The sequence below is a fragment of the Protopterus annectens genome, chromosome 16.part0, assembly GCF_019279795.1.
Source record: "Protopterus annectens isolate FY-2018-M chromosome 16.part0, PAN1.0, whole genome shotgun sequence".
NCBI lineage: Eukaryota > Metazoa > Chordata > Ceratodontiformes > Protopteridae > Protopterus > Protopterus annectens.
Genome location: NC_056750.1, coordinates 193,346,980 through 193,370,202, shown reverse-complemented (window position 1 = coordinate 193,370,202; position 23,223 = coordinate 193,346,980). Strand labels below are relative to the sequence as shown.

The following is a 23,223-nucleotide window of genomic DNA, read 5'->3' as shown; positions in this document are numbered from 1 at the left end:
CAGTTCTCCACAGGCTACGTGCTCATAGAATGGTGCACAGCAACAGCTATTCCGCTCCACAAAGGAGGGGCCACAACTGACCCTGGTAACTATCTCCTCATAAGCCTGACTAGCCTGGTCTGCAAGGCTATGGAGCGCATCATCATGGAACTCATTAACAAAGACATTGGGAACCTCCAAAAACTTGACCCAACCCAGTTCGGCTTTGTTAAAGGCAGATCATGCCTACTAAACCTGGTTGACTTCTTCAAGACAGTCACCAAGGCCATAGATGAGGGGAAGGTGGTTCACACAGCCTACCTTGACCTTGCCAAGGCTTTTGACACCATTCCCCACTCAGGAATTATAGAAAAATCACCAGCCTGAACATAAATCCCTATGTCACAAGATGGGTTGCCAACTAGCTTACAGACAGAACTTGCACAGTAAGAATAGCGGGCTCCAGGTCTAACTCTAAACCAGTCACAAGTGGTGTCCCACAAGGCTCGGTCCTGGGACCCCTACTGTTTGGCATACACTTCTCAGAAGTACAATAAACACAGGAGGACTATGGCTAACCAAGTTCACCGATGACTGCAAACTAGGAGCCATAATTGACTCTTTGGCTGACATGGACATTCTCCAAAAGGGCCTTACTGAGATGGACACCTGGTGTCGAAGTAATGGTCTCAAGCTAAATGCCAAAAAATGCATAGTCATCCCTTATGGGAAAAAAAAACACCCATTAATTACCACATAGGTGGCAGCCCCCTTAATACAGAAGAGGTAATAAGAGATCTGGGGATCCAGGTAGATAGTAATCTCTCCTATGACAATCATATTGCCAAAGTAGTTAAGAAATCCTCCTATGTAGCCCATCTAATTACTAAAGGGTTTGCATCTAGAAATAAAGAGGTTATAGTGCCCCTCTACTCGTCACTCATCAGACCCATCATAGAGTACAATGCCCCATTTGGGATGTACCTCACAAGACACTTCCAACAGCTGGAAAGACCGCAAAAGTACCTCACCAAGAGGATTACTGGCCTCAAACATATGTCCTATGCAGCCCGACTGGAAAAATTCTGGCTGTACTCAGTGGCATATCACTTACTCAGAGGTGATCTCTGCCTGACTTACAAAGCCATGTCCAACTCAGAATTGATGGACATGCTCCACCTAAAGAAATCCAAGTCACTGCAAGCCACTCGCTCTAATGAGCTAAACCTCGCCACAGCAATAAATAGAACATGCTGGAGGGATAGATTCCTGTCACAGTGACTCCCCATGCTTTGGAACAAAATTCCTAACTACATTAGGCAGAGCCCCTCACTAACACTCTTCAAGAGAAACCTTGATGAGTGGATGGGTAACAGAAAATACACCTCCGGGATCACTTCATTGGCTCTTCTTGACAGAGGCTCAGTTAATTAATCAATGAGGTGGTGAAAGCTGACACAGTCTGGCTAGGCTTATATATGCCCTCGGGCAGATAGCCCAGTACTTACCTATCAACATGTTGTATAGTCACTTTGATGTTACTGCTAAGAAGGAATGAGTCTAAAACAAGACAATCCCCACTGTGGAGTCAAATACCTAGCTGAATAGAGTAAAAGCCTTGCAGGAATTACAAAGCGATTTGAGGCTTAGATATAAAAATGTAGGAGTTGAGAAACAAGCTGGACAGAAAAAAATATAAATGTAACAATGTTTCTGTGCTTAGCAGTGTGGATTGAGTTAAGAAAGATGGGTACCAAACCAGCAAAGAAAGGCAGACATTTTATTTTAAGGAAGTTTAGATACAGTAGAAGTTTAAGAATGAGCAAGAGTTAGATAACAAGGCAATAAGACATGTAGAATAGTAAGGTGGCAAGTCTGCTTAGCTGCATGTAAGGTATGTCAAGCATAATATGTAGGAAAAATAAGTCAAAAGTTTAAACAGCGCATCTCCAGCCATCTTTCTGAGATAAGGAGAGGCGTGTTAACTAATACCTTGTATAAACATATGAAAGAGAAAGGAGCATACCATATTTTTAAATTCTCTATATTAAAGGTAATTACTGATGCAATCCGTGGAATGAATGTTAAAGATCGGACAGAATCGAAGAAATGAATTGGATTTTGCACGTTAGGGCTCACGTTTTACCAGGTTTGAATGGCAGTGTCTCCTTAAAACCTACGCTTAAAGAATTGCATAAAAAAGCCTAATTAAATATGCCATCATGTGACTTAAGATACTATTTAAATGGATTGCCTGTGGTTGTTTTATCTGCATGAGGAAGCATTATGAGGCAATAGTTTTTACTAGCATTTTTTAAGTTTGATTAAAGCATTTTACTGAGCGATTCGTGGTTCTAGTGACTTTTTGTTGGCTTTTTAGGAAGACCAATGTCTTCCAAGTTTGTAAGTGGAACGCATGAGAATAGGCGGGTTAATGGTAGGAAGGAGTAGAAAGACAGAACAGAGAAGAAAGTATGAAAAGACATGCGGTGTGGTTAAGGGTGGGAGGGACTAGGGAGTTACACAGCAGCTGTAGGGAGGAACAGAGAACAGACAGCACAGAGGAAGTGTCAGTAAAAAGAGATACCAGAAGCTGATGCGGTATAACAAACTAAATCAAAGGACCTAAGCAGAGACAAAGGTAAATAAGAAAACATTTGTACAGAAAAGTCTGGCAAAAAGCTAATTGCGTGAACTTGTCTAGATGGTGCAAGACAGTAAGTCAGACTCAGTGAAGGACAAAATAAAGAAGACAAAGTATTAAAGCAAAACATAAGGTTAACTGCAATAATTCTATTCCGCATGGCATGAAGCTTTTGAAAGGAGAGCCTTAGTGCATATTCAATGCCTTGGGTATGTGTGGGCTATAATTACAAATTCATTTTTCCATCAATCAGTGCTTTTTTAATCTTTTGAATTCATTACATCTTTCTATTTGCTGAATATTATCAGGCAAGAGTTTTCACATCACTGGAAGAAATGTACTGATTAAATTATCTCTTAGACCATTTCTGCTTCTGTCGGCAAACATAAAAGATGCATTAAATTAACAGAGTTCACTATAAGTAGAATGCCATGCAATTCAAAATACTCTAGATTTTGAACATGTTGAATTTATTTGATAATTTAACCCAGTCAAAACCTTTTCACGTCTAATAAGAGGTGTGTTTTATTCCATAGTGATGCAGTAAACTGAGCAGAGATATTACAGCCTTATATACTTTTTACTATTTCACTCTGATAGTAGGAGGGATCAGCAAGCCGGCATACAGCAGTGATCCGTGCAATAATCTAGGCAGTGGGATGGCATTAATCATTGCAATCACACACAAAAGAAGGGCTATCCAGTAAAAGCATTCCATAGTTTTAGTCAGATATTGTTACCATGGCTCCCTAATGTAGCTCAAACATACAAAAAATGTAGAGCAATTTTATTTCAAATTCCACATATGTAAACCATGCAAACAGTGACTAAAACACATTAAGTGCCTATAAAACATATTAAACAGCCTATATTAAAAAACACCAAAATGAAACATTTTTTACAGAGGGGTTATATTTACCTTTATTCCCAAAAGTGGAGAAACATCTACATTCTTTAAATATACTAAGTCCAAAAAAATTGTACATTGAAGTATGGAGAATTCTGTATTCACTGTATGTAGCTATATTACTTTATGGACTTTTTCTTACTGCAATTTCATTTCTTCATTAAAACCAAGCTTTGTTGAAATGTTTTCACATTTTTGAGTTTCATTACACGAGATTGTCGTGGACTCCAACTGTATATAGTTCTTCATGTATAACCTGAAAATATTAATACTATGGGCCATCTCAGCTAATCAAAGTGTGTTAGCTGGGATGTAAAGAGATGTTCAAGAATTTATCTCTGAACATCATCTTCCGCAAACTCTTCTGTCAAATGGACTTCAGTGTAATTACATCTTTTTCTCTATCATATTTCCAACAACATTTAATATAAAGAAGTAGCCACTCTAAACAAATCAAGCAACCCTCTTTAGGAGGGCATCATGCTTAATGGTACCAAAAGCTATTGCATGGTCCCAAATAAAGCACATTACCTAACAGTCAATTATTCAAGTCTCTCATAAGAAATGCAAACCTGGTAAGCAATGCATTCTTTACTGTATTGTCCCTTGTGGAAGTGATGTTATGAGTCACAAATTCAACAGTTGAGTTTACATCTGCATTTGTACAGTTTTATTGTGGCTAATAAAAGTAAACATATTGCATTTGTTATAATAATAAGTATACTAACTTAATCAAGAAAGGATGGTGCAAGAGAAGCATTATTAATAGCTCTCAAAATGTATTAGAATCATTTCATTTAAGCACATTTTTATCCATCTATAAAAGCATGTTTTGGTAACCAAGAAAAGATAAAAGTATCAATATGGCAGGGAGAGTAACTAATTGTTTAACAACTTCAGCTCATCAAAATGATTTTAATGAAGGTCAGAGTTTTACACTTATACCTGTACCACAACCTTCCCTTTATTCTAGTACCTTCCTTATGGTATCTGTATTTTAATCCTATGCTATCATTCTCAAATGTAGGTTGTACATTCAGTCCTTTCTGTTTTCCCTACTCTTTAATAATTTTCCATATAACACACAGGCTTGACATTTACTTTTTATTTCCATCTTCACATAGGTTTCCTTACCCCTATCCCAAAGAACACTGATCACCTATATCTGTCTACATGTTTTAGTTGCCTTACTGTCTAGATATGTTTACTAGGTACTGTTGTGTTTCCTTCATATCTGAAATATTCGTGCTAATACTGTTACATTAGTAATGCACAGTTAATATTTTCACATTTGATAATGCACATATTTATATAACCGATGCAACAGTTTTTGTTCACTATGTAAGTATATGTTTGCTTTTTATTTGAAATATTCAGGCATGTACTACTCAAGTAGTGATGTCAACTGCTCTCTTATTGACTAGATAAGGTTGTTGTTCCTAGACCAGTTCACTCATCTGATTAACATGTTTCAGATAAAAGCAATAATTTATTTTATGTGCATGTCTTTGGGATATATTAATACCAGTGTCAGCACAGGTCTCACACATTCATTCATTCATTTGTCCTCTGCTACCTTTTTATCCACTTTGACATCATAGGGAAGTAGGAGTGCTGGCAAGTCAGTGAGCAAATGGCAGAGAAATTAATTCTGTACAGGATGCCATATTATACATTTGCTCATCTATTCAGTATTTTTAAAATACCTTCATACTTGAGTACTACTTTACACTAGTTGTTAAGTATTAAAGCTTACAAAATATGTTTGTTTTAGTTGTAATACTTATAATCCTGTACCATTTCTCCTCCTAATGACCACTGGAATGTTTCTAGTTGTCAAGATGGGAGTGAATCATTATTGTGTGATTTTTTTTTTAAAACAGCATTGCTACACTCTAGAGGTATTACATCAAATGTCATTGTGTGTGTTCACTTGTACCGTTTTAAATGCATAATTGTTAGATCTATTATAGAACATTAAAGTGACAAATTCCACAAACCTTGTATACTCTGGCTTCACTAAAACTCTTTTATGGAGGTAACAACACTGTGCAGAAATAGTTTCTCAACTGAGCAGGTTATGTATGTGATATTTTGTTACAGTTCAACATGCCATGGTTCTTTACTGTCACCCTGAAGATACATCACTGATGTTGGGTTCAAAGTCCATAAGATTTGTGTTTATTTATTTAACATTTGTTGACTAGAAAAGTCTGACTAGGACAGAGCCTATTTTCAGTGGTGACCTGGGGAGAAACCCTCCAGATGCATGTCTTTGGAATGTGGGAGGAAACCAGAGTACCTGGAGAAAACCCACGCGAATGCAGGAAGGACAAGCAGACTCCACAAAGAAGGCACCCCAGCCGAGAATTGAACAGCAGAACTTCTTGCTGTGAGGTGGCAATGTTAACTGCTGCACCACTGCACCACCCAGTAAACTAAAGTAATACAGTAAAATCCCACAAGGATCTTGCAAAAGTTCCCCGACAATGGTCTGCAGGGAAAATATACTAGGCATACTCACCAAAATCATGGTTTCATGTTTGTAATATCATTGTGAACTGCACAATAAGTAAATAATATGAATGAAATGGGGTTAAAGGGGATCCTGAAATCAGACTGCAGTATAAATGTTTTCAAATGCTGACTCAATTGGATGAAATAAATGAAAACACTCCACTTTCTTCCTTGAATATCAAATACTCATTTATAAAAACTGCTAAAGATGAAGGAAAACCAGAATAATATTCATCATGTATGTGCTTAGCGGCCTTTAAAATAATATAATTCTTCTATAGCATGCAGTTGTATAAAGTTAGCCAGAATAGGAGTATTATATGTTAAGGCTTCTGCTTTTAGAGCCATGGGAAAGATTGCACATAAGGTAATTTTCACAATAGAAAAAAAAAAACTTTCTGTATCCATGGAATACCTTCCAAATGTGAAAATTGCAGGAACATTTCTTAATGTGTTATATTTAACATTGAGTCAGTCAGTGTGATATTTAAAAAGTCATGCTTGAGATGCTTTTCATTTCATATTAGTAGAAAGAAGTAAGCAAAATCAAACTTCTGCACAATTTACTTTCTCAGCATGGGCTCAGTTTACAGAAAGGTCATAGAGATTTTTTTTTTTGTTTTTCTGGTTAGGATTTAAATTTTAAATATGTAACAGTTCCAAGATTTATTAAAATATTTATTGTTTATTAGGCTTACTTACCCTTCCAATAAGGACCGGCTCAGGCCCGGAGTATCCCTCAATGACGAAGAACTGATTCCAAACCCAACTTCTTCGTGTTCGGAGCAGCGATCGTTCTAATCCCTGTGAACTTCCCTGTGGCACCGGCGGTGGTGATGGCATCATTTGCAATGGTACTTGTACTATCAAAGTTGCATGACCTAAGTAACACCCATAAATACAAGCTAGCAAAACTTGCAGAAGGTCCTTCATGATGACGTCTATATATGTCTTCTCTATTTCTGATTTTTACAGTCAGAAAAGTATGTTACTAACTGAGTTTGTGGTCTCAAAAGTGTTTTGTCCAGTTATTTTAGTGTCTATTCTGGGTGTGTGTTGACAAGCTGATGTGGTTTCCATTGTAACAAGTTGGTCGTGTGTCCCCGGACTGCGCAGCTCTTCCTTTTGTCTTCATGTCAGCCACCTGTGACACAGAAAAAATATTTACAGTTAAATATGCAACATTAAATGTTTATCAAATGTGAGATTTATAAAATTAGGAGAACAAATCTGAATATCATTGTTTCTATATGTTAATTAACGTCTTACAGTTTCATCACACTTTGATCCTTCACCTGATATTTAGAATATGGTAACTGGGTTCCTATCTGTACATATGATGTCTTTCTTGTACTTCAGTACCATGGATCAGAACTTTGGCTGTACCTGTGTTTCTCTTAAAAACAATAATATCCAATATCAAAGAATTACCTTATCTGCTGTTTTATTAAGGGTGCTAGGAACCAACAAAACAACCTTTCACATTTCTGCAGTGAATTCTTGCTTTTTTGCTTTTTTCTTTCTTTCTTTTTTTTTTTTGGTTTTGTTTACATCCCTGCATTCTTAACTAATTCTCAGTCAAACTGAAAGGTAACTGTGAGACTGAGTGATTTTGCACCAGTAACTTCCTCACACTAAAAAAAAAAAAAAAAAAAAAGAATCCCACCTTCGATCTCAACTGAATGAAAAAGATACAGCTGTATACAGCCAGCTAATACTTCCTACCATAAACTGAGGCAAACAGTAGCATGGTCTTGCTCAACAAGCAAATCTCATCGATCAATTTCTGATGGTGTTATTCATCACTGCACTCACAAAGTTATTCATCACCTTGCACCCCAAATGTTACCACTACAGACTCCAAATATAACAGATTCTCACCCTGTATGTATACAGGTGTGTGTGTGTGTGTGTGTGTGTGTGTGTACTTATGTATGCATATCTATCTATATAAACACACACACACACACACACACACACACACACACACACACACACAAACACACACACATATATATATATATGTGTGTGTGTGTGTATATATATATATATATATATATATATATATATATATATATATATATATATATATATATATATATATATATATGGGTCCCCTTCATATGACTGAACTTTTAAAAGTTCAATTTTCATATGGCTCTGACCATATGATCGAACTTTTAAAAGTTCAAACGTTCTTAACGTAGATCTCCATACAGTGCAGAATAGGAAGATTTTTCTTTTCTGAACTGCAGTGCGATCTCGTAGTTGGTATATTTAAATAGAAAAAAAAAACTATATATATATTTCATGAGTAAATCTGCTGTCATTAACCAATAAAGTAGTAACACGTTGCATACATACGTGATACTGTAAAGCACTAAATATAGTGCTATCATTAATTAATAAAGTAGTGACATGTTGCATAAAAATGTGATACTGTTAACCACTACATATGGTTTGCTTCCCTCAGTCACCATCTGTCTAGCGTTCAGTACTGAGAAAGTCACATAATCAGATGTGCTCCTGGATTGTCTTTGAAAAGAGACACTTGTAACTAGATGGTTTACCCAATTAGCAAGTAATTAAGATAAAATTAAGTGAAACAAAATTAAATAAAAACAAAGAAACATTAATAGTGAACAAGTTTGCCTATATATATATTGCTTTTGCTTCAAACATAAATTAAAAATATGAATTATTATTCACAATTTGAATTCTAATGTATTTACTTTTAGATGAAAATCTGCTGTCTAACATCCTCTTTTCAGGACACAAATTTCTGATTTCCAACAAAGGATATTTAAATATTAGAGCCAGAATAATTTAAAAGTTGTTTACAAACAGATAATTCAATGCTGCTAGAATACAATAACTTTTTTCTAATTCAACACAGTTTCAGGTTTCCTTGATGCAATAAATAGATGATTCTACTGTTAGGGAAGAATGCAAATATGCTGCTTACTTACCCGACACCCATCAGCTCTCCTAGTCAATGATTAAATAATAACAGACTACATTTCAATAACCATACAACCAAGGATATGATATTTGATGAGTCACCCTACACTTAAATTTCTTGATTTTCAATTACCCGATTTGGTACTCCCAATAGTTGTTTGTATTAAGTCTAATGTCTTTATACTCTTATTAGCACTGATGTTATAGATGCTAATGCAGATATTATGCTCGTTTTGGCAAACATGTTTCAATAGTGAGCTTCAAAGAAACACACAAAAATATGTTTTGTATATATTTGTTTTGTGACTTAGTGAGAGGCCCATGAAAGGAATCCTAGCTATTGCAGTTTTCTACAGAATAGTGAGTCAGAAGCATAAGAGAAACAGCAGACTTTCCTTGCTTGCAAAACCACTTACTAATGAGGGTTCCAATAATAACAAAGGAAGAGTGAATATTGTTTTTGGTGGCTATTAGTTGCTTCTACAAGCCACATAGCAGGAAATGAAGATCAAACTAGCACTATTTAGGTAAATGCAGTGTGATGAGATCTCCAATCTTCTTCTTCTTTCGGCTTTTACTGGTTAGGGGTCGCCACAGCAGATCACCTGTCTGCTCATGATTGGCAGTGGAGTTTTACAGTGTCGATTTGCAAGCCCGGCGCCCAACCTTCCACAGAAGGCACACACATGCACACACTCACACCTAGGGCCAATTTAGAGTGTCCAATGAGATCTCCAATAAGTACATGAAAATAGGTAAAGGAATTTGTGGGCCAGTGGTTTTACAATAATGCAGCCATATTCTGACCTTTAGTTATGCACCATTTACAGTCTCACTACATATGTACAACCAGGGAAATATGCCTCTATCATGATGGGAAATAGCACCTTTCATTTTACCCAGTCCAAAAAGATTATAATAGTGTCAGTGTAAGATTAATTACGAAACAATTTTGGCTGTCACACTGGCATAGCCTTTTGATGATACTCACGCCTGCTAACCATCAATTATGTTCATCAAAAGTAATTTGCTGTCCCATTTTCTCATGGTCCCTGCTTTCCTTTCCTATTTTCCATAAAGAGGAGAGTCATATACTCAGAATAGCCTATTTCCCTTTAGGACAGCTTGGAGTTCAATATGGTGGGTGATTCTGAGGACTTATCTTTTTTATACCATATTTTCATCTGGCAGCTAGTGTTCCATAGTGTAAGCATGTTAAGTTGAGGCAGAGATATTTTACTTGAAGCCTTCATAATTCATGACAAAGAAATGAAAATAATTTAATACAGGGATTTCACACTCATGACTTTCAGGCCTCAAGCAGCCTTAAAACCAACATAATCTAGGGGGACATAAGTTATCACACTATATTCCTAGCTGCAATGATTACCGCTTTTTTCTTCTTCTGCAGATTGTGTCCATCAACTGAGTATGCTAGTCTCCATAAAGCCCCTTGTGGTATTTGATAGTTTGAGTCCCGTTCTTTAAAGTGTCAGTGAGAAATACTGGATCAAAGTCAAGGAATGATATCTAAAGAGATCTCTTCTAATATTCTGCTAAATAGAGGACATTCATCGTCAGTTCATTAAAATACTTAAAACTAATGTGTAATAATCTACTTCTATAAAGTCATTTATTTATGTTGCTCCAGTGACATAGAGAGATAAACCATTCTCTAAAGCCCAGATGGTGTGAGTTCAATGAACAGCTTAGTTGACAGATGAAGTGCCAAGGAGAAGGATAGTGCATATCCCAGAGGGGCTGGAAGTACTGGTCATCATCCAACTGGACCTGGAGGAGGGCGAAGCCCAAGGATATGATGCTGGACTGTTGGGGGATGAGTAGGCTGGGACCACTGTATGGCCAGGTATGGGGAACGTGTACTTACTGTGACCATATGATTGCCTAGGCTAGCTTACACACAGTGTCAGCATGTTGGAGAAGGGAGTTAGGCCAAGATGAAAATCACCACATGGTCAGATAACAGCTTTTCTTCCACCTCATCTTACCACTTGCCAACTGTAAAATGTGCGTGAATTCTTTGGCCAGCATTGGTGCTGGACTTCCCCCAAATGAGCAACCCATCTACCATAGGGAACACTGGTGATCTTCCAGCGATGGGACTTGCAGAAAATTGGCAAAGATAACTGATGTACAGTCACTTTGGAAGGGAAAAAAAGAGGTGTTTATGTATGTGTATATGTATTTATGTAGCATGGAGGTGAAATGGACCACAGAGGTTCCTTTTCAGTTATGTCCTGGTTATGTTAAAACTAAAAGTACATACTCTGCTTTAAAAAAAAAATTACATGATAGAAATGAACACAATGTAATGTAGCATAACATACATCCCAAAGAACAGTAACAACAAAACGTGGCACAAATAGATAGAGAGAAGGTAACAATACTGCTCATAAATATGCTCTGGAAAACAGTCATGCAGGACAATTCCAACAGTAAAATAAATTTTGGGTGGTCACTAGGTTACACAATCTACTGCTAATATATTCAACTACAAACAAAATAACAAATATTAAGTTGTTATGTTACATATCCAATTCATTTATGGTTCATTTTGGTCCTGAAGGTACAACTTCTGATACTTAGAGAATGAAGTAAGAAACTGGCAGAGTATCTGGTACCAAACAATGAGACCTAAGTGTAAGAAGGTACTATCAGCACAGATATCTGAGAATCCTGGTGTGCTATGAGTAAGGGTACTGCAGGAGGAAGATGTAACAGTTATGGAATACTGTATCATAGCAGTAAGCCAGATAAAGGCTTTGCAGTGGTCCAAGAAGAGGGATTTATATAAAGGGTTGCAACATGAAAAGTGAGACTAAGGTAGATGGTTAGCCTAAATTTTAGCAAACTGCTTACACATAGTCCATCGCTTACCCTATTTAAATGTAACCTTAACCAATGGATTGGTAAGCAGAAATTTACACTGGATCTGGCCCTCAGGTCTCTGATTGAGGCAGACAGTAATGCCCAAACTAACACCCCCACCCCACAGAATCTCCAGAAACTTCCTAACATACCCCCTCCTAATAAACATCCATGATACATAGGGACACAACTGGGTTGGATTGCACATCTATGCTTATAAAGGCCCTGGTGGTCATTAGCCTAGTATATAGCTATGGACTTATGAACCTATATAAAGCAGAAGGAGATTTAAGGTCACCCCACAACTGACTTACACTGAAAAGGACAACATATAGGTCACAGTTTCAGAGTTTCCATCCATAACTAGCTTGAGAAATATATCACGCAGTTTTCTTAATTCCAGGTTTCTTTTTCTCCCATGTTTTATTCTATAATGCTTTATTTATTGGTAAGTTGAACGCAAATGGTTTTCAACCAGCATATGCGAATTAGTAGTGGGATGGTCTTCATTTTACTAACTGAGATCTGAATAAAAACAAAATAGTGAATCTTTCCCAGGAAATTCACTGAATATTTATAGTTTTGAGAATGTTTGCATATGTTTCTTTAACTACCTTACCCAATGAATACAAACTTAAGGTCTCCTGGTACTTAGTAAGTGAACTACTTGATTGAAAAGGAAGATATTTATTGAAGTCAATGGCATTTTGCTGGACATTTATAAAGTTATCTTCATTCATATGGAGGTCCACAATCTTCACCAACAACTTATGCTACTGGTGTATAATGTGAAACAAATATGGAGTATTTAGTTACAAGAGTGTAGCAATCTGGAAATAGATGAAAATGTATGGAATGAGAAGAACAGATGACTATACTGAGTCGCCCCTATGTGTAGATAAAGGGTCTGTACATGAAGGCATGGTCTCTGCGATTGGTGTATGCAACCTGTATCCACTTATTTAAACTGTGACCCCTTAGTTTTACTGTATCTTGTGTTGTCAAAGCCTGATTTATCTTGCATATTTTGGTCACTTGCTGTAGTCTTCATTCTTGTTTTGGAGTCTTGTCTTGTTTTGCTGTACTTTGTATACTGACCTCGACTTTGGACAACTTTGAGTACAGAGAAAATGCAAACTGCTTTTCACACCATCTTTCTTTTCTCTGGGACAGTGCACCAAAGAAGTGCTAAAATATTTAGAGATCATGTATGTAGAAACAATGGGCACATAATTGTGTTGCAGGAAGTCACAGATACGTTTTGCTCTTCCATTTGCTGTGATATACTGACATCTGATGATGTTGCTATTTATGGTTCATTGTTCTGTACCTTTATTATGATGCACTGAGTCTCAGTGAAGAGACTCGACAAGTCATTGCGATCCCATGTAAAGAAAGTCCACAGTGAAGTCTTGAGTACTTAGCACAGATTATGCCCCTACATAGTATCAAAAGGCTTTTTGAACATCTAATAATTGTTCTGAAGCAGGAGAAAATGTTGCTGTCAGTGTCAAGTAAGGAGAATTTTAATTAACCAGCAGTGGTTAGTGAGTCAACATCTTTTTATAAATCCAGTGTCTGTGTAAGAAAAATTAGTGTAGCAAGAACTGGACAGAGCCTATCTGCATTGTCTTGCTCAGGATTTTGCTATTACTGTTATGTACTGAAACTGAAGTTTTATTCTCAGGGAATTTGGCTGAAATCCTGAGTTTAAGAAGGATTATGATTATTACTTTCCTGCTTGAGTTGTTCAAAAATCTACTAGTAAAACTTTCTTAGCAGACATGTAGACGTTAGGAGCTAAATGAACCAGTAAAGGTGGTATAGAGGCCTCCAGGGAATCCATCAATTCTGAGCATTTTATGACTGCTGAGATTGACAATGGGTATTATTATTTTATTTCTATTTATACTTTGCTGACAGGGTTAGTCACACTAGACTGCTGGCCTCTTTTCAGGGGAGACCTTAACATCTCATATGAAGGACAACACATTCAGGAGTGCAGCACCCCCTTAGGCTGCACTACAGTGTCAGCAATTGATTTACTTGGTGTAGGAATAGAACCCACAGTCTTCTCCATCAAAGGTGAGTGTGCTACCTGTTACACCACAGACACTGCTCATTTATGCCCAAGATACTGGGGTCATGACATTTCTGTTTTTGGTTGGAAAGGAAAATTACCACATTTATAATGACAGCTAGAGTCCTTAGAGAAATGAGTAAGTTAGTTGAGGTACTTGTGGAAATGGAAAAACGTAGACTATATTTCTGTAAAATTTGAGAGATAGAGAAAATGTCACAATAAGATAGTTTAACAACTTGCCCTCCATTTCTAATTCTGTCATCCTTACCAAGCATGTAACTCCCAATCAAGTCTGCCTTTAGATAGCCATGACTTAGTTGTTCTGCGGCTCCTTATTTATTTTCTTATATTGTGTATAGCCATAGCTCTAGTTACTAAATCCATGGGGGGTGGTTTTCTGGCAGTTTAGTGTACACACCTGAGACAATTAGCTGCCAATATGATTCACTGTATGGATTTAATTCCTGGAGACTCCCTTCTCCTATTATGAGACCCTGAGCAAATCACATGACCTGACAGTCTTCCTGGGTCACATATGAAGGGGCACGTTTGTGTATAATGAGTTTATGCTATTACAGAATATGTACAAAAAAAGTATTACATAATTGCTGGAGGGACCACTGGATACTTTCAGTGCAGGTGAGTGTAACTATTTTCTTTTTGTTTCTAGTGATTATCTAGATAATGATGTTTACTTTCAGTATACATGATACTGTATCATATTGTGTAAATTGCAAAAGTTAGCCTACAGTATGACTTATGCAGAAGGCCTTAAGCCAGTCAGGAATTAGTTGCACTTGGAGTCTATCACCAATACTCAGTCAAGCCGCCACTTATCAAGCCTAATGTTTCTTTATTAGGCCCACTATTGACAATGCTACTAGGATAAGATATCCCATGATTCTGAGCTTTATGATCAATAGTTAGGCTTGTTATGTTTGGCAGGAGTTAAAGGTTAATCAGATCTACTCTACATATGTTCTGCTTGTGCAAAGAATATATATTCTCATACTGTAAGGATTAGTTCCCTGTATATCCTGGTCAGCTCAAGGCAAGAAATCTATGCCTGAAGGTGCATGGTCACTTTTTTGTGAGATTTTTCTGATCCTTTATACCAGTCTAATGAAATGTTTAGTCATCATCTTCTTTCGGCTGTTCCTGTTAGGGGTCACCACAGCGGATCACCTGTTTCCATTTCTTCCTGTCCTTTGCATCTTGTTCTGTCACACCAATCACCTGCATGTCCTCTCTCACCACATCCATAAACCTTATATTAGGCCTTCCTCTTTTCCTGTTACCTGGTAGCTTCATCCTTAGCATCTTTTTCCCAGTATACTCTGCATCCCTCCTCAGCACATGTCCAAACCAAAGTAATCTTGACTCTCTGGCTTTGTCTCCAAACCTTCCAACCTGGGCTGACCCTCTAATATACTTATTCCTAATCCTGTCCACCCTCGTCACACCCATTGCAAAATGTTTGGTGACCCTGAAATTCCCACCTGTGATGACATTCACTGCTTCAGTTTTCAAAGTCTAATTTCAGGAAGCCAATCACTAATAGGAGATAAGCCATCACTGTTAGTCCTGTGACACATCCCATGTAAGAGCATGTCTAATTTCAGGAAGCCAATCACTAATAGGAGATAAGCCATCACTGTTAGTCCTGTGACACATCCCATGTAAGAGCATGTCTAATTTCAGGAAGCCAATCACTAATAGGAGATAAGCCATCACAGTTAGTCATGTGACACATCCCATGTAAGAGCATGTCTACTTTCATGATGAACTTGTTCAGGGCCTTTTGAGTATTCTCTTGTCCATGTTTAATAAGTTTATAACTATAAGACATTTTTAAAAATGAAACTAGCCCTCACTCATTTTGGCCATCACTTGTGATGTAAAGGACTCATTTTGGCCATCACTTAGCATGTAAAGGGATCAAGATGTGTCAGTGGCCCAGACAACTCCAATTCAGTTAGTGGCTCAGACAACAGTGGAGCTGGTGGATGGATAAGAGAAATAAGGTTTAGTATGATCACATTGCAGCTGACTATCTATGGTTATACCAGAGTTGTACAGGTCTGGCAGGTAAGTGCTTGTGGCTATACCAGAGTTATACAAGTTCAGCAGGTGAGTGCTTATGGCTATAACACAGCTGAGTAAATGAAGTGCTGAAAAGCACTGGAGACAGGCAATACGAGGAACAGATGTTAGTGTTATTGAAAGCTTGTTAATGCTCAACTGGTAAAGAGGACCTCTTTTTTGCACTGACAGTTGAAATGAATGCCATATTGGGAAACTCCACTGACCACCAGATAAACAAGCTGTAGTTCTGCATCAGAGGGGTGTAGGGCTCAACAATGTACCCAAGCCAGCTATGGTATGACTAACTCAGCATTTTTGCTCCCCTACTTGGTCATGGTGTGGTCATGATGATATATCTGCAATGACCAAGAAGGTCTTCTCCACATTCTATTTATGTATAACAAACAATTTCTTTAACTCTTTTTCAGATAACACACATTAGCGTTTCTGCACTGGGAGCTTTGCATCTACAGTATAGTCAAGCTACTGTGAGTCTGCTTTCAATTTGTGATGTAAAGTTTTGAAAGCATGGTTTAATATTTTAGAAAAAAGGTTAGGGTATATATATTTCTCCAGATGGAATTTATGCTTGGTTTCATCTCTTCCTTGCTGATTTGTTTGTTTTTCCCCCTAGCATCCATGTTTAATGCAATATAATATAATGGATACCAGGAAGAGAAGCTTTATCATTCTCCTGAATTAAATTATTTCAGGTTACATGCAAATTCAAGTAAAATAGATTTTCAAAAAACACCAGCTTGCATAGATATTTTCAGCTAGGCTGGCACTCAGATTTCTGGAGATAAAGCAAAGACACCTTGAACCACAAATCAAATACTACACAGCCCTACTAAAAATGATACTATGTGCCGGTTTCTTTGTATGTGTGTGCTGTATGTTTGCAGCAGACTATGTACACAAGTGATATAAACAATCCTGAGTCTAGTCCCATTGCAGTCTTCATGGACCATGTTCAGATATGTACTTCCATGGAAACCAAGAATTGTATTACAAGGAGTGTTTATACTGCAGTAAGAGCATCATCAAAAGCATTGTGATTTATAAAGTATCAGACTTGGTAATGAGTGGTGTCACAGAGTTCAACCCCCTCACTCCCAGAATAACTTTGCTGAATAAAGTAATTTTATAGATCTCACACAGTCTGATGTGCAAATGTAGCATGGACAGTACATTTAATGTATTTATGTATTTTATGAGAAATCACCACTGTGGTGAACGGGAAAACAGAAAAAAATGGCATTCTTCACCAAGAAATATGATATGCTTACAAAATGCATTACATCCTGTAATGAAACAGCAAAGCTGCAGGTTTCCACCTAGCAGAGCTCGACTACAATGTGGGACTTAGTTACTCTGAAGAGTGATGACACAGCTGGTGACATTATCCTGTGCATTATTTTCATGAAGCCTTAGAAATAAATCAATTTGTCTGTGCTAGGTAAATGTTTATACAATAAAATAATCATTTAGCTTTATCTCATTGTTTTCTGTGTTCATCAGTAATTCTCCTGCCTTAGTAGGCAAGGCAGTAAAGTCTTCTCCCAGAAAACATTATAATAATTACAATGGAGGAAGTAGTGCATTTCGGAGTATTTTTATATTATGCTATACTAACAGGAATAATTGCATTTGAAAATCCTGGAAGTGCTTTTTCTATCCTGCAACTCCTCTGACAAAAAGTTCTTAAGATTTTAGTTGGCCATTGGTCAAGCTGCCTCAATTAATACCATTAGTGTTTCAAAAATGCCATCTAAACACTCTGCATAAATATGCACACCTGTAATAGAACTGATATAGTAACAGTGTATATATGCACAAGTCTAGTAGTGCAGATATGGTAATGCTGAAACCTATACAGCTGTATACCTGTCCCAGTTTTATGAGGCTTCTCAATAGTACTCTTTCAATTAGTTGATGCATAATGTAGAAAATTCTGCCATCAAGATCTATATCTATAGAGAATGTTAAATCCTACTATGAATGGCTTCATGTCTTCTGTTTTGTTAAACTGTACAGTTCTGAAAAGCCTGCATGAATAACTTGTAGAACAGATTTAGATGGAATGCAGGAATAGAGTGTATAACATTTAATAGAAAGTGTAAAGATATCACATACTATGTAAAAGCGGACTTAATGAAAGGTCAGAAGCTATGGAAATGCTAAGCCAAAAGAAATCTTGAAGGCAGGTGAGCTTAAACCTGAATAAATATAGATATTTTCTTTCTGACAGCTACGAACAGAGTAAGACTGTTAAGCTTTAGAGGAAGGAAGCCATGTGGTGCAGTCATCATGAACAATTCATGTTAATCCAATACCATTCATTATTTTTAGCGTTAGTTCAGTAAAACATCACTCCACCGCTCACAGTTTTCCTTCTAATACATAGCACACTATTGATTTATAGCAGACATCTTACATGTATAATGATGAACTATTTCTGCCAACAGAACAGTGCACAATGTACTCATTTCTAGGGAGCATGGATTAATCAAAATCTAAACTTTCAGTATGGCAGCAAACACTATCCAGGTCCAGATTTTCTCATCAGGGAAATGTACGCATCATAACAGTGACAGGTGTTGAGGCTAATCTTGCGATACTAAATTAAAATATAGTTCATCATTTCCTAAGCTTCTTGGAAGGTGTTTAAAGTTCATGGTATTGATTTATGCTGTAGTCATGACATGTTTATGGTTTATATAGCAGTTAAGTAGATGATCTCTGTGGCATCTTGAAGCTTTCTGACTAAAACTACCAAAAAAGATGCATCCACTCTTTTTCAGTGGGGCAGGTATGTGAAAAAACACTGGCATAAGAGTAGTCTATCACTGAGTTTCCAGCCATGTCTATCTCTGGAATCCTTCTAGAAGTATGTTTACCTCACTGGACATCAAGTTGATAGGACTAATTGTTTTTAGTTGGCGTAAGATGTTGACTGATAAGGTAAACAAGGAAATAAAACTACAAACAAGGTATAAAGTCCCCTTTGAATTATAAATAGAGATACCTGATATAAAATATACTGGCTTGTTCGGATAAAAAACTTGGAACATAGTTTGAAAAACTATTTAGTGCCCTTGTTTCACTTTTATATATAGATGGGTTCGGTGTGGGATTTTGTTAACTAAACAATGTTCTTTTTCAAACAAGATATCACTACAGAAGTATTATTATGATGATGTGAAAAGCTGGTTCTACTATGAAACACAGATGTCCTGAAAGTCAACATTTCAAAAGAAGGCAAAAAAAAAAAAATGCCCGAAAATCAGCCCCCCCGAACAGATATCAATGTGTGTGTGTGTGTGTGTGTGTGTATATATATATATATATATATATATATATATATGTGTGTGTGTGTGTGTGTGTGTGTGTGTGTGTGTGTGTGTGTGTGTATGTGTGTTTGTGTGCACCAGCTCCAAGAAATAGGATTAGTAACACAGAACTAAGTCTCACCAACAATGATTGCCTATTTTAAAAAGATTCATGCATGCTATTGGTGCTCAAGGAATTTATGGACTCCTGCAGTATGATGAAATGACTCCTGGTAGCTTAACTTTCAACTCTAAGGACAAAGGAAGTACAAAGCAAAGAAGCATGGAGGAATAAACAGGACAATGAGGTGATAGGAGGGAGGCTCAATGGTTGGTCGTGGGTGCATAATAAAAAAAATTGTTATTGTTGGGGAATCTGTGTTTAGGACTGGTATATATATATATATATATATATATATATATATATATATATATATATATATATATATATATATATATAAAACTCTTTTGGTTTTACTTCCTGGGAAATTCATCCACTGGGAAAAAAACATGCCTGTAACTGCATCTGCAAAATACTATGTATGGTAAACGCACAGTAGACAGCATGCTGCTGAGTATTGTTCACATCTTGTGCATGCTGACTGTGATGCCCATGCACTGGCCCAGTAATCACGGAGCCTCAATCCTCACCACTGGCAACAGTGAGGGACGTACACATTGGGAGGAAGACAAGTACACACACAGTAAAGTACAATTTCCCTTAAGTGCACACAAAGTTCACAGTCAGTCTGGGGCTGGTTTCTCTCTCTTTCTCCAGATCCCCGATAAGGCTCCCCACTGGCACAGCTATACAGTTAAGATCTCATCCCAGTGGTCAAGCCAAAACCTCCAGCAACCTCTCTGTCCAACCAGTGCTTCGTGTCCCTGCCCAAGTAGCTGACACACACACATACACACACACACACACACACACACACACACACACACACACACACACACACACACACACACACACACACACACTCTTTGAGATTTGATTTATATACAAACACACAGACACTCCTGAGGAAGGCTGGCGCAGGTTCACTAGCTATGCCCCCTTTTGCCCAGACTATAAGGTAGTACCAGCTGCCACCAACCACTCTTATCAGCTACTATAAGGCTCTTCCAAAAGGGTGACCAATTCTACTGTGTAATGTTGCAATTATCCAAATGGTAAGTGTGTCCAAGACTTTTAAGGTTACTTAAGAGTGGCCTATGCAGTGTCACCAAATACAAGCAAGTACTCTAAGAGATTAAATATTTCTAAACAAACCAGCCACAATTAAAATGTTTAAATATATTTAATAATAAATATTAAAAGAACAAGACAAGTCTCAATAACTCAACACAGTGACAACAGAGTTCAGAATCACAAGAAATATCCTAAAACAACACTTCAGGACAGTCTCACATAAATACAGAAAACATTGAAACTAATCTTACTAAGTTCCTATCTATCTCTAAGTGAAATCATTGTAATCAAAGTCTTACTTACAGAACCAGACAAGTGCTGATGAGATGATGTTGTCAGATCCAAAGACAAGTACAAAATGTATGGACTCACTCTTTCAGATAGTTCTTAAGTTACTATCAAACATTTCTGTTGGGTTATCTCAGATTACATCATTATTTGTCACTTCTGTGTCATAAATACTTATTTTTCAGAAGTTTGTCTGGAAATGGAAATCATAAAATAGCCAAACACTTCTACCTTTGAAACCTGTAATTAATTTCTGTTTCCAGACAATAGAGAGAATTTCTAGCTGCAGACACTCTGTCTCCTAGATGAGATAAACACCATCATAAACAATTCACTTATTTTGTTAGAGTTTGCAAGTTAACTCTGTTCTTTTCCAGTAGGGCACACCGTGGCCACATTCCTGAAGCCCAGCATATAACACACAGTTCAACACCCACTTCTGCACCAGCAGTTAAATATACACACACAACATATAGTTCTCTTACATTTGCAAGACAAGCCTATGGAACATATTGATATTCACTAATGACATAGAATTATTTATAAACTTCTAGCTAGCTGGGCTGGCAGCCTTCACACTGACCATATCTGGAAACCACTTTTAAAGAAGAATCTTCACCTGCTGTGTATGACCCAGGTGAGTTAGTTCATTATGAAGTAAGATACTGAAATTAAATATCCTTTATGTGCAGACATTTTGCCATCAAACTTTATGATGCTTCCCTTTAAATATATATAATATAGGGAGGGAAGGAAATAGTCCAGTCTTCTGTCCATAAATTAACCCTAGGATGAACGGACTTTGCTCTCTTCAACTGTTCTTATATAATATAACTGGTATGATTAACTTTTGCCTTTCTAAACTTAAGTTTAATGTGATAAGATGGGGCCTTACCAGCATGTGACAATACATCAACAAATGTATGATACTTCTAAAAGACATTTTGCCACTGTCTTATGTAAGCATAGCCAAATGTGCTGACTACAAATACTGCTGTCAGGTTCTGGATGCCTTAATGAAAATTCCCTCAGAGGGATCAAGGGGGATGGATAATTCTTGAAGGAAGTTACTAGATCTTGATTCCTAATGGCTGAAAAAAAATGGATGCTTCACTGGGCAGTGATTGTTTTTATTTATTTTATTTTCATTTTACATTTGTTGACTGGGATAGTCCGACTGAGTACTTGTCCATTTTAGGTGGAGGCCCGGGGAGAAAAGCTCTCTACGTACATACAGAAAAACTGTTCCATTAAACAAGTTAAAGCACTGTTACTGATGTAATACTGTCATATATATAAATCTGATTTGTTATAGTGTAACAATTAGGAAGCAATGTAGGGGTGGCCAAAAGAACTCTTTAGCACATGTTTATATTGCCAGAGTTAGTCAGGATTAGAGCAAGGACACAGCCATTGCCTTTTAAAGTACCGTTTTAGATTTTTTTTTTAATTGGGTTAGAATGGGTTCTGAAGAAAGCTTAGAAGGAAGTGATTTCCATATTTTGCCATCAGAATTGGCATATATATAGTCTCCAGAAAAGTTGTTGCTTTTGAGGGTTTGGACTAGTAATTTTTTGGATCAGCGAAGTGTCTTGAGGTTGCTGTAAGGGGTGATAATTTTTGTAAGTACAGGTGTGTTTTTAGGTTCATAGAGAATTTTATGTGCTACTATTGGCTGATTGTGCTGAAGTTGGATAAGCAATTCTAGCCACCCTAGGTTCTTTAGGTTCAGACAGTGGTGTGTTCTGTATGCTGCTCCAGTGACAAACCTAACAATATGATTAAAGCAGCTAAGAGAGTTTATTAAGGTCAGACTTACTCAAGTTTGTGAAGAGAGGGATGCATAAAGGAGGGTGGAAAGTAGATGTGTACGGGCAATTACCATCCTTGCTAGTGCAGTGAGGAAAGTTTTGCTCTTGTATAGTCAGCCAAGTTTCTTTATTAACTTTTTTAATAGTTTAATTAATATGCATATCAAACTTGAGGTTATTATCAACTGTTACACCTAAGAGTTTGGTACAGGGATCTAGTACAATGACAGTGCCATTGTTAGATTTTATAGTAAAGGTTGGAGTGGAGGCTTTATGAGTGGGGGAGAAAAGCAGTAGCTTAATTTTGTTAGGATTTTATAGGAGACGTTGATTACAGAGCCAATTTTCAACAGTATTAAAAACATTTTGGGTTAGAGTCTGCAGACTTAAAGGGGAGGTGGCATAGCAAATCAGAATGGAGTCATCCACATATTGAATGCAGGTGGCTGTTGGGATGACTGTGTACAGGTAATTAATAAAGACAGAAAATAATAGGGGTCCTAATATAGAGCCCTGAGGGACCCCAAGGGTG

The 23,223-nt window shown here is 37.1% G+C and overlaps 1 protein-coding gene across 3 annotated transcripts in view; it reads right to left on the bottom strand.

Moving 5' to 3' along the window:
• LOC122790299 (cadherin-24-like) overlaps positions 1-23,223 on the bottom strand; it is a 2,600,514-nt gene that overhangs the window by 813,396 nt on the left and 1,763,895 nt on the right. For all 3 annotated transcript variants that reach the window (XM_044057804.1, XM_044057803.1, XM_044057805.1), the window contains one exon: positions 6,750-7,191. In XM_044057804.1, the coding sequence (XP_043913739.1) occupies positions 6,750-6,980 (231 nt within the window). In that variant the 5' untranslated portion in view covers positions 6,981-7,191. The remainder of the gene's footprint in view (positions 1-6,749; positions 7,192-23,223) is intronic.